This window comes from Babylonia areolata, chromosome 9 (genome assembly GCF_041734735.1).
Source record: "Babylonia areolata isolate BAREFJ2019XMU chromosome 9, ASM4173473v1, whole genome shotgun sequence".
In the NCBI taxonomy this organism is placed as follows: domain Eukaryota; kingdom Metazoa; phylum Mollusca; class Gastropoda; order Neogastropoda; family Buccinidae; genus Babylonia; species Babylonia areolata.
Window position 1 is genome coordinate 20,177,905 of NC_134884.1, and position 12,500 is coordinate 20,190,404.

Below are 12,500 nucleotides of genomic sequence, written 5' to 3' on the forward strand. Positions count from 1 at the left end.
CGAATAACCTAAAGTTCTTTTCTAATTCAGAGAGTGATATCCGCTCGCATGACACTTCTGCAAGAGACGAGTGCAAGACAAGCAAAGTATGTTTTATCTCGAAAATATTGTTGTAAATGGATTCTTTCAGTTGCTGTATTGTATACTGTTCAATTGCTTTATAATTTTGTGGGCGTATTACATGTCATTACCACCTCAACAAATGCAGTGCATTTTACGGATGTGTGAAATAACAGCACGCGTTCTCAAGTTCTCAATGTCATGATAAACCTTGCGTCGTTGTGCTTTTTCTCGTTTGTTCTTTGAGTACAGGAAAAAGGCTTTCCACACACGCCCCCCCCCCTTCCCCCTTGTGTCGCCGTAAAAGAGAGAGAAGCTAAGAAAACGCCACACTAGCTGCTAGGCTCCATTAGTGCGTGTGTGTACGTGCGTCGAGCGTTTTTCATCTTTCCCTTTCCTACCGCCTTCATCATTGTGAAGATTCTGTAGATTATGACATCACTCATGACACCACTTATCCAGCTCACTTGCACACACACACACTCATATACACATATAAACACACTTTTAATTACACATACTTAACCGTGACCTTTTCCCCTCTCAATTTTAGTACTTGCTAACTCATTATCATCCCCCCAAAACTAGTATCTAGACCACCACTCAATGTCTAGAGGGTGGGGCTGAAAAACAAACAAACGCTTGTCCTCGGGTGACTTAAACCTGGATCCTTGCTTCTTAGGTAGGCAGTGTCTTCTTCTCATACAGGGTAGTTGCCGGATGGAACAGCTTGCCAGACAGTGTTGTCACCGCCCCTTCCCTGAACTCCTTCAAGACAAGGCTAGACAAATATTGGGAGAACCATCCAGCTAGGTTCTCCCCTTCCTGTCTAGAGTAATGGACTCACAAACCAGTGACCAAACCACAAATGCGCAAAGTCGTAGGAACAATGAACAGGCAAATAAGCCTCAATCGTTGATCAAGTCAAGTCAAGTCAAGTCAAGTGTCCATTCAGCTGACACTACACATGTGGATGTATCTGATTCTGAGGTTATCACTCAGAAGCTGTCCAGTTACTGTACTTGTCAAAGTTTGAGTGTGGACTTGCAGGACTGATGATCAACAGTTTACAAATTGCTTCTACTTTAGCCAGTCATGTATACAGCTTGAGTACAAGAAACTTATCATGATTCTAAGTTATTATTACTTATGTGTAATATGCTGTGTTTCAGCCCTGTCCCACAATGCTGACATCACGGATATCACTGGCTTTCAGCTGCAGGCGACTTCATCACTTGAAGTTGAGTTCCCTGTCCTGGCCTGTGCTGCACAGAGAACAGTTTTGCTCCAAGGCACAGGATAGGAACAGTGCTTGTGGCAAAAACACTTTACTTCTCACAACTGGTGCACCTCTCCTGCAGACTGTTCTTGGTGAGAGTATTTTGCCAAGCACATGCAGCAGTGGTTTGCTTGGTTCAGGTAGTCTCTCCAGGACACAGAGTTTCTCCACATCAGCACGTCTTTCTGCCAAAGAACTGAGTGAGAAGGGGGATATTGTGTACAGAGGAGCCATATCGGGGATGATTAAAGGAGTGAAGGTCTTCTCTCTGTCCACCAGTTTGATAGGAATCTGTCTGCAGCCGATGTTGCTGTTCAGTAACCAGGAGCTTCCCACCGGGCTGAAATTTGCCATTGGTGGCATGGTCAATTTCTTTGTCTTCATGAACCCATTCATTATCCACTACATTGCCAAGAAGTATGTGACGGAGCTGCGCTGGAACAGAGGCACTGGTGTTTTCACTGCGGTCACCTGGTCCTTTCTGTTGCAGCGAAGAGAACTTCAGTTCACTGCGGAAGACGTTCATGTACCCGATGTTCCAGGTATGTTCACTTTTCTCGAAGCCAAAGGGACTCCATTGTTTTTCGACCCTCAGGCATTCGAGGACAACGAAGCATACATTCACCTGATGGGGTTTGACAAACCATTGGACTGGGAGCTTCCACAGCAGAGAGAACCTTCAACAAAAGAAGACTCTCAGAAGAGATGATAACTTTTTTCACAATGCAGATGTGAGGGGGGTGGGGGTGGGATAGGAGGGGTTGTTGTTTCTGTTTGTGTTTTGTTGTATATTTTGCTGCTCCATCGTATGCACCCAGTGGCATTACTCACACACTGCTTTTCCTGAGTCCCCAACACATAGTTACATCCAGATTTGCCTGCCACAGTCTTGGCACCTTAAGTCAGTTGTGAACTATTGTTGGTTACTAGGAGGCTACACACCAAAGCAGACCCTTCCCTGCTGCTGAGTCACTTTGGTTATGTTCAGTTGGCCTGTTCTAAACAACATTTGCAGGACATCCCCGTACTGTTGACAATAATCACTTTCTTGCGGAACCAGAGTGAATGAGGGTCCCATCAAGAGTGGGGTCTGCCAGTACCACCTTATCCTGCCATTCACAGTCCTCAGTGAATCTGCCAACACTGAAAACCTTGACTTAACTCACCTCAAGATTTCAGGATTTTTTTAAATACATTTTTGAAGCCCAGTACCAAATCACAGCTGATTTTGATGGGAAATTGTTTTGATGCTACACTGTACTTGTTGGGTGTATGCTTCTGATGAAAGTATTTTTTGATAATAATGACCTTAGATAAAAAAAATGCATAGAAAGTTTTAGGCAAGTTGTAAATGATCAAAGTTGATACACGTTGTTGTGAGGGTTTGCAAGTTGGATGAGTTGATATTTGATGATCTGACAGCAGAAGTACATGACTCTGAAAGCAAGTTGACATCATGGTGTTTTTTTCTCATGGTTATAAAGACTGCAGTCTGTGTGTGCGTGTGTGTGTGTGTGTGTGTGCCTCAAGGCCTGATTAATGCGATGGGTTTAAGTGAATGTCAGGAATTTTTTGTTTGCTTTTGTTTAAACAGCAGATGTGTTGCATTTTTGGATCAGTCTGCATGCTTTGACACTTCCATGAAACTGAAACTGTGTGTGTGAACAAAGTATTTTTTTTAATTTTTTTTTTTGTCATGAAGTGCTGACCCCGTTTGTTTGATCTTGATTTCTCTGAAATTTTAAAACCTAAAAAAAAAAACCCAAAAAACCAAAAAGTGTCACACACACAAATGTTGCAGATACTGAGATAGGTCTAGTGTTTAAAAGTCTACATGTATGCAGCAATGTACTCCCATTTTGTGTCATTTTCAAACTGTATGAAATCAAATGTTGAGGGTGACAAAGTTTTAGAACTTTGTAACTTTCCAGTCAAGTTTGACTCTCAAATCATGCCTGACAAGGTTTGTTTTGGATTTTTATTTTTTTTTAATGGAGAAGTTGGGATGGGGTGGCTATGAAAACATAACTATTTGAACACATGAAGTGTGTGCAAAGTTTGTATTGCTTGATAATGTGTTGTTTTCAGTGTGTTCTTTATTATAAAGATTGTTGCTTGTTAACACCTGTCAGTAGGTTTTTTTTCTGTACAACTGTTTTTAAACTTGGGGGATAGACTGTAAACTGCCTACACTTTTGTAAATTGTTATTTTCCTTGTAATTTTTAAATAAGAGAGATGTTTCATATTATGATTGAATAGGACTGTGTCTTACACTCTGTGTGTGTGTGTGTGTGTGTGTGTGTGTGTGATCATAGTTTATGGGTATGAAAATTTACATTTTTCAGTGATAATAGAGATGTTGATTATGTGTACTACACTGTTGTGTGCAAACATTTAAAAACTGAACACCTGTAAAAATAAACTGGTTTTCCTGTTCAGTTTCTGATTGGTCTTCTGAAGTAGTTCTGGCACTTGTAGATGTTGTTTGATAGAGTGTCAAATAATACTGTACCCATCGTTTTTATGGCACTCAGTTTAGGACTGGTATTTCATTGATTTTCACTTTAAATCTGTTCAATGGAAAAAGTAATCTAAAGCTGAATTCTGGGGAGAAATGAAGTTAACAGTATTAGTGTAAAGCTGATTACAGCTGATTGAACATGTAGTGACATTGAAAAGTGAGAGAATGACACTTTTTTTTGACAGACTAAAAATTAAGATGCAGAAAGAAAAAGTCTTGAAATTACCTTCAACTCCTCAGCAGGCTTGTCCGTCATAGACGAAGATGTTTTATAGCACCACTGTCTGCTGAAAACACTCTCACCAGTTCTTAAATCCTCAAGGTTTTCAGTTGCTGGTTTTATTATCACATGATTTTTTGTTTTATAATTCTCATTCTGACTGTTTTGAATTTAATTATTCATTGAAGTGGGTTTCTCTCGGGATCTTAACCAGACCTGGATAAAATGTATTTTTCTCGTACCAGTTGCTATGGTGAAGGGGTTAGTTCTATACAGTGATTATTTATTCATTAATTGGATGATGTATGAATTTATTTGTTTATGTGTCTTTTTTTTTCCCCTCCAGGCCTGACTAAGCGCATTGGGTTACACTGCTGGTCAGGCATCTGCTCAGCAGATGTGATGTAGTGAATGCTGTGACGCCTCCCTGAGTAACTGAACTGAACTGATAACTGGGAGGGCATGGGTTTGAACTCAATCAGATGTGAATATACCATTGTGGGATTTGTTCCTGAACAGCTCTTACACATGTAGTTGACTAAGCTGGGGCTCAGATGGGAAGGGAGAATCTTTCATTTGTGTCTCACCAACTTCAAGGATGCCTCTTTGGGAATGTTGCTCGGATTTCCTGAATGGAACTGTAGATTTGTCCATGTCAGTTATTTAAAAGTTATCAGTCATCTCTAAATTCATGAACAGGCTTACTGTAGATTTGTCCATGTCAGTTATTCAAAAAGTTCATGAACAGGCTTTTGGGGTTGGAGACTGAGTAGGTACAAATATAAAATTGTATCGTTTGATTTAAATAAAATTGGGAACACACAGACAGACATGCGTTCACACACACACACACATGTAATGCAGACTGTTCTTGTTTTCACACTGTTTATGAGTATTTTGCAAACATACTCATACTAGTGCTATCACAACATTTTCTCTCCATTTCTCAAACTACTGGTTTTCAGGTCAGGAGCAGTTAAATAATACATCTGTACTGTTCACAAATGCTGCCTTCTGGAATGGGGGAACAATCACAAGAAATGCAGTACAGAATAAATCCAAAGGACAAGAAATCATTCACTGAATCAGAAAAAAATGAACACCTCACCTGGATTTCAGACAAAATGATCATACTGTCAACTATAGGAACACAATAAAAACACTGTCTCCACAACAACATTCCACATGACCCCCCCCCACTCCCCACCCACCCACCCAAAAAAAGCAAAACAACGGACATCCATCACCAAAGCCCCTCCTTTTCACACTAAAAAAAAAAAAAAAAGTTCACTGTTACACTAGGGATTTCATCATATTATGCAATGCATTTCCCTCACACCAAAAGAAGTTTGAGAAAAAAGGTTTCATGCTCTTACACATCCATGCCAAAACACATACTGGTAGTCACATGCACACACTAGCTGAAACTAAATCTGAAAGAAAAGGAGCAAAAGAAAAGAAAAAAAAAGAAGAGAAAACAAATGTACACTTACAGTACCATTCGTAAAATGGCATTGGATCAAGACATCAAGAAAATATGGTTACACACACACACACACACACACTGACAGGCATGAGATTTTACCACAGAAGTGGCAACATTCTGATATGATTATGATATTTGTGAGAAAGTTGTGGTTTCAGACTGAACCACCAAACAAAAGCCCTGAGTCAGACCGTTTCTTTACCCCATTCAGCAATACCACAGCTGTGTATCCACACCCACCCCTGCTCTGCATACACACACATGAATAATGATAATAATAATTGGTATTTATATAGCGCTGAATCTTGTGCAGAGGCAAATCAAAGTGCTTTCAAACCAGTCATTCGCACGCATGCAAAACTACTTGATAAACTGAAGACAAAGAAGAAGCAGGGGAAGGAGGCTAACTGAAAACAGATGGGTTTTAAGGCCAGACTTAAAAGAACTGAGTGCAGGGACCTGATGAGGCAAAAGAGGAAGTTCATTCCATAAGCAAACATAGAGAGACAGAGAAACAACGGCGGCCAACCGTGGAGTCTGAATCTGGGTAAGCGTAAACAGAGTGGATCCATGGCCGATCATAGAGAGCAAGATGGGATGTAGAGGTGAAGGCAACCACAGAGATAGGAAGGGGCAGATTTGTGAATACATTCATAACATAAAGTGCTGATCTTGTACTTTATTCTGTGAGAGACAGAGAGCCAATGCAGATGTTGCAACAGGAGTGATGTGCTCAGATCTTCTTTTTCTGAGAATAAGTTGGGCAGCAGAGTTTTGTATGCACTGAAGGGACTGAATGGATTAAGCAGGCAAACCAGACAATAGGGAGTTACAGTAGTCAAGGCAAGAGAGAATGAGAGAAACAACTAGTCTAGATGTTGTGTTGATGCACACACACACACACACACACACACACACACACACATACATTGTATTACTCTCCAGTCACAACAGATTTTTCGTATGAAATCTGGCATGTCTCTATGTTGTAATAATCCAGCAATTAATTTTTTTTTTCTGTTAACATCTGCATACATAATACTTGTTTCCTTGTCAAAGTGGGATTTTTCTATAGAATTTTTTCCAGGGATAACATTCATATTGCCATGGGATCTTTTTATACATGAGCATAGTGCATGCTGCACTCAGGTTTTATCTTCTCATCTGAAAGACTAGTCACCTGACCATTAATCAAGGTATAATGAAGGTAAAGTAGAAATCACAGTCATTGCAGGAATTGAACCTGGAACCCTTCCTAAGTTCCCTCCAGGTGACTTATCCACCAGGCAATTCTTCCAGTCAACTGTAATAATGTTTGGCGTTCAAATTCATGCAAATTTACTTCTTTTTTTTCGTTTTAATTCTAGACCCAATGCCCGCATGAAATCCTAAGTGGTTTTAAATGCATCTTACTCAAACAATATCTTTGTCACAGATGAGGTCAGACAGTAACATGATCACATATTTTAGTTTAAAACATTCTACAAACAAGAAGATGAAATATGTGCTAACAAACTGAAACAGAACACATTATCTAAGACACTGTCAACAAATTGAGCAAAGGTGTGTACTGTATTAGCACACAGCAAACACAACATACCACACACTGTCTTGCAAGCTTTTGACATTCAAGGCACTACCATTCAAGGCACTAACAAACGCTTGCATAAAAGTCAGTGAGAACGTCATATTTCATTTCTGCTGACTCTACGAACAGTTGACGCTCCAAGATTGGGAATACCAAGAGGATTGTCCACCTGCTGTTGTAGCTGCGACAACTGTTTGTCCTTTTCTCTCAGCTGTTTCTCCATGTCCTGCAGCTGTTTCCGTAACTGAACAATCTCTTCATCCCTGGCTGCCACCGTGTCCTGAAGTCCCTGAATCATCTGTCAGTTTACAAAGAAAAGAAAATGTCAGCGAACAGTAGATTCACTTAAAACACACCAAATCACCTCATGTAGATCCACTTTTAAAGGTCCCTTAGCATACCTGCAATTTGTAGTATTGTATTGGTGGACAGAGGTTTCGTTTTTCCACTTCTAAGTCCTTATGTGCTTGTGTGTGGTATAATGCATTACTGTACATCTACTGTTTCATGTAGAGTCCATTTGCGCCATGTAAGTATAATATATTAAAAATATCATTAGCCTTTTATGGCCATTAATATTCACTGTGTCAATGGCTTGGCATTGGAATGCCAGCCTCAGTCCTCTCCTACTGCAGCTTTAACCTTCCCTGACCAAAGTCAGGTAACCAATCACACCTGGGAGGAGTCTAGTGCCTTTTTCAAGGCCTAAGTTGGGCTACGCCGCTGGTCAGGCATCTGCTTGGCAGATGTGGTGTAGCGTATATGGATTTGTCTGAACACAGTGACGCCTACTTGAGCTACTGAAACTGAAACTCCCAAGAACACAACACCAAACTGAAAAAGGGCCTCAAACCCTGACCACTGGTGATCACTGGATCATAAGTCCAACACCTAACCGCCTATAGCTACACTTTAAAACACACCAGATCACCTCTTTGAAACATTGAATCACTCTAGTAGAAGGCTTGTATGGCATGAAAACTAATTTTGAATGAGAGTGACACAGTATAAAATTCATCAACTCAATAACATACCTCACTGTTGTACACACAGCATGACATACACTGCATTGCATCACAGTATCCCACAGTCTTCAGATCTAAAAGGCACTGTAGTATCCCACATTATAGTACTCTGTATTACACTGTCTCACACTGTATTTTGATCTTTTAGCTTTTTTTTCCATTTGTGAGCTGCAACACCCACATTCACTCAGATGCACGAGTGAGCTTTTATGTGTACGACTGTTTTACCCCGCCATGCAGGCAGTCATACTTTGTTTTCAGGTGGGTGCATGCTGGGTATGTTCTTGTTTCAATAACCCACTTAATGCTGATATGGATTGCAGGATCTTTTAACATGCAAATTTGATCTTCTGCATGCGTTTACATACGAAGTGGGGTTCAGGCACTAGCAGTTCTGCACATCTATTGACCTGGGAGATAAGAAAAATCTCCACCCTTTACCCACCAGGCACCATGACCAGAATTTGAACCCAGGACACTCAGACTGAAAGTTCAACGCTTTAACCACTTAGCTGTTGCACCTGTCATATTCAGATCATAAAGACATCACACTATCCCACTATTCTGATCAAAATGACACACAACTGAATATTCCGTAAAATTTGGACTATTAGCCACAACTTTTTCCCCGAACTTCGACCCTTGCGGCTTAAATAACGGTGTGGCTTGTTTATGGATTTTTCCCCGATGTTGCTGGTTTTCTGATGATGTGTTCAGGTCAAATTAAGTTGTTGCTGTCAGTGTCCAGTCTATCTTTAGATTCACATTATCTTTCAGAACTGGTTTTGACTCTTCGTGAATTCAAAATACACTGTAAAAGTGTGCCATTGATAACCATTTATGTTTTTTTCCTCTAAATTTAAACACAGCCTTTATACACAGAAACATTCAGTAGATTGCCCTTGTTTAGACAACTTCCATCATGCCAAAAACACGACGCAATGCTTACAATGCAGTTTTCAAATTGAAGGCGATCAATCTGGCTAATGAAAAGGTAAACTGAGCTGCTGCCTATGAACAAGCAAACTTTGTGGAGTTCTGCCGATGGATTTTGACAGCATGGGGAAAAGTAAAACAATCTACAATTGTCAATGGCTTTCGCAAAGATGGACTCTTGAATGTAGCAGACGACAGAGAAGCCACCGGCTCCAGCCAGCACGACTCTGATTCATCTGACAGTGAAAAGGACCCGGGGTCAGCGATGCCATGGCAGAAGAAGCTGTGCTGCTGTTGTTCATTCCGACACTGAAGACAAAGCTTTCAGTTGCTTCAGTGGAAATGATGACGACAATGAATGAATAAAAGTGACTACCTGTAATTGTTTGCGTGTGTGTTAGTGTATATCTCTGATGTAGCTGTTTTTTTTATAATTTTTGTGTTGCTTTGTCACTGAATTTGTAACTGAAGTTGTGTTTTGCATGGGTCTGACAAGTTTCTATGGATGTCGAGTTTCTCACTTTTTGTGATTAATTTTTGGATGTCTTTGCACTTGTTTTTTTGTGCAACATTTGTGGCTTATAAATCAGTTGAGGCTTGTGTGTGTTTAAATTCCAATTGTTTTTTTTTAAGAATTCAGTGGGTGTGGCTTATATAAAAATGCAATCAATAGTACAAATTTTACAGTTATCATCTAATCTGACATACCACAGTATCCCACACTGACTTGGAATGTAGAAGTCGTCACAGTATCTAATATCACAAACAAAAAATCTCAAATTACTATATCCCATATCATGTTCTAATCAATAGAACATTACAGTATACCACATCACAATATCCCCCATCATCTTCATGTCCAAAAATAAAACACTGCAATATCCACATTGTCTTCTAATCCAAAAGAATAAGAGCATCTCACAATATCTTCTAATCTAAAAGGCACCATAGAATCCCACAGTATCTTCTGATCTAAAAGACACCATAGCGTCCCACAATATCTTCTAATCTAAAAGACACCACAGTATCCCACAATATCTTCTAATCTAAAAGAAATCATAGTATCCCACATTGTCTACTAATCTAAAAGACCCAACAGGCGTAACAAAGTAGTGCTGCAAAATTCACCTTGCATGCTGTATTGGAAGATGCCTGTTACATTTTTTTTTTATCAGACTGTGAGTTATAAAATTATTTCTCTCAGACTGTATGTTATGTTTCTCTGTGAGTTATGTTTCTCTCAGACTGTGAGTTATGTTTCTCTCAGACTGTGAGTTATGTTTCTCTGTGAGTTATGTTTCTCTCAGACTGTGAGTTATGTTTCTCTGTGAGTTATGTTTCTCTCAGACTGTGAGTTATGTTTCTCTCAGACTGTGAGTTATGTTTCTCTGTGAGTTATGTTTCTCTCAGACTGTGAGTTATGTTTCTCTGTGAGTTATGTTTCTCTCAGACTGTGAGTTATGTTTCTCTGTGAGTTATGTTTCTCTGTGAGTTATGTTTCTCTCAGACTGTGAGTTATGTTTCTCTGTGAGTTATGTTTCTCTCAGACTGTGAGTTATGTTTCTCTGTGAGTTATGTTTCTCTGTGAGTTATGTTTCTCTCAGACTGTGAGTTATGTTTCTCTGTGAGTTATGTTTCTCTCAGACTGTGAGTTATGTTTCTCTGTGAGTTATGTTTCTCTCAGACTGTGAGTTATGTTTCTCTGTGAGTTATGTTTCTCTCAGACTGTGAGTTATGTTTCTCTGTGAGTTATGTTTCTCTCAGACTGTGAGTTGTGTTTCTCTATGAGTTATGTTTCTCTCAGACTGTGAGTTATGTTTCTCTGTGAGTTATGTTTCTCTCAGATTGTGAGTTATGTTTCTGTGTGAGTTATGTTTCTCTGTGAGTTATGTTTCTCTCAGACTGTGAGTTATGTGAGTTATGTTTCTCTCAGACTGTGAGTTATGTTTCTCTCAGACTGTGAGTTATGTCTCTCAGACTGTGAGTTATGTTTCTCTGTGAGTTATGTTTCTCTCTGACAGTGAGTTATGTTTCTCTGGCTTCTCGCTGGATAATAATAACAAAAGCGATTCTTGAGTGAGAAAGTTGCAATTCTTGAGTGAGAAAGTTATTTTCCTGTTTCTTTTTATTCTTTTTGTCTACCTGGAAACTTTACCATGTAAAGTTGGTTTCATTAAGCCATGGTTTGCTAGTTCCAAAATTTGAGTTTTGCCAGGTTGATCATAATCTAAATACACCTTACAGACAAGTGTGCCCTATTGTACAATTTTTCTTCTTTTTTCTTTCAAACCTAGGGGGTGCGTTTTATATACACAAGCATCTAATGGACTAAAAATTTTGGTAAATCAGTAACACACATTGGCTTCTATTCTAAAAGACACCACAGTCCCACATTGTCTTCTAGTCTAAGAGATACAGCAAAATCCTACATCTTCTACTTACCTGTCTACAGCGCAAGACTGTAGTGGGTGTGACTGAGAGTTTCTGCAGAATGTTACAGAAACGTGTTACAAGTAAGTGTTCACTTATTCCTTTTGACAGAAGTATTCTTCTGACAGGAACATATTAGTAACACTAACTGATGCAAAGCCCATTAAATATTACTATGTAATGTAACCTTCTATCAGATCTGCAAAGAAAATCTTTCATTTTGGAGCTGGACGATCAGATTTGATATCATGTATTTGCCTTGTATTTGTTTTCTTTTTTTCTGTTTGAATGCACCTTTTACAAGTATGACCCTTTTTGCCCACCATACAGGCTGCCATGCTACATTTTCTGTGGCGTGTATGCTGAGTATGTTGGTGTTACCAAAACTTTCCAATGCTGACATGGATTTTGATATCTGTATTGTGCAGATTTTATTTTCTGCATGTGGATAAATGAGAAGGGGATTAAGGCAATAGCAGGTCGGAACATATGACCTGGAAGATCAGAAAAACAACAACTGATTTCCATCCTGAATCCAATATTCTGATAGCAGGACTGAACACAGAAGACTCAAACTGAAAGTTCAATGGTCTAACTATTCATGTAATGTGCTTGTCGATAACTGAAGCTGACTGTATCATGACACTTTGCTGGTCATGCAGTGACTTGGTCTGCCGGGAGCAGTGATACCTCCCTGCTTTTCAACTATCGGAACCAAGCAAAGCGTTCTGCAGTGTCCTGTACACTGTCTGAACACAGCACTGAAGTGGCATTAGACATCAATATCAATTGCAAGTGACACTGTGCAGTCTTAAGCTAGGACAAGGTTCTACTGGCCTCTGCAGTGCAGAATGAAGAACACCTGCCTGATTAATATGGATGTCTTACCTGCTGAGGTGTCAAAAACAGCTGGCTGCTCAGCAGATCCTGAGTGGAAGGTCTCTCTGCTGGCGT

The 12,500-nt window shown here is 39.7% G+C and overlaps 2 protein-coding genes across 3 annotated transcripts in view; one reads left to right on the forward strand and one right to left on the reverse strand.

The window, feature by feature from the left end:
- The first annotated feature begins 39 nt into the window (after positions 1-39).
- Positions 40-3,588, forward strand: LOC143286114 (transmembrane protein 70 homolog, mitochondrial-like). Its single transcript, XM_076593706.1, has 2 exons — positions 40-86; positions 1,233-3,588. Exon 2 carries the CDS (start codon positions 1,245-1,247, stop codon positions 2,046-2,048), a length of 804 nt encoding a protein of 267 aa, XP_076449821.1. The 5' UTR covers positions 40-86; positions 1,233-1,244; the 3' UTR covers positions 2,049-3,588.
- The window catches only part of LOC143286113 (eukaryotic translation initiation factor 2-alpha kinase 1-like), a 29,546-nt gene continuing 20,055 nt past the window's right edge, over positions 3,010-12,500 (reverse strand). For both annotated transcript variants that reach the window (XM_076593704.1, XM_076593705.1), the window contains exons 16-17: positions 12,435-12,500; positions 3,010-7,453 (exon numbers count right to left, since the gene is read on the reverse strand). The exon at positions 12,435-12,500 is cut by the window's right edge and continues 30 nt beyond it. In XM_076593704.1, the coding sequence (XP_076449819.1) occupies positions 7,253-7,453; positions 12,435-12,500 (267 nt within the window). In that variant the 3' untranslated portion in view covers positions 3,010-7,252. The remainder of the gene's footprint in view (positions 7,454-12,434) is intronic.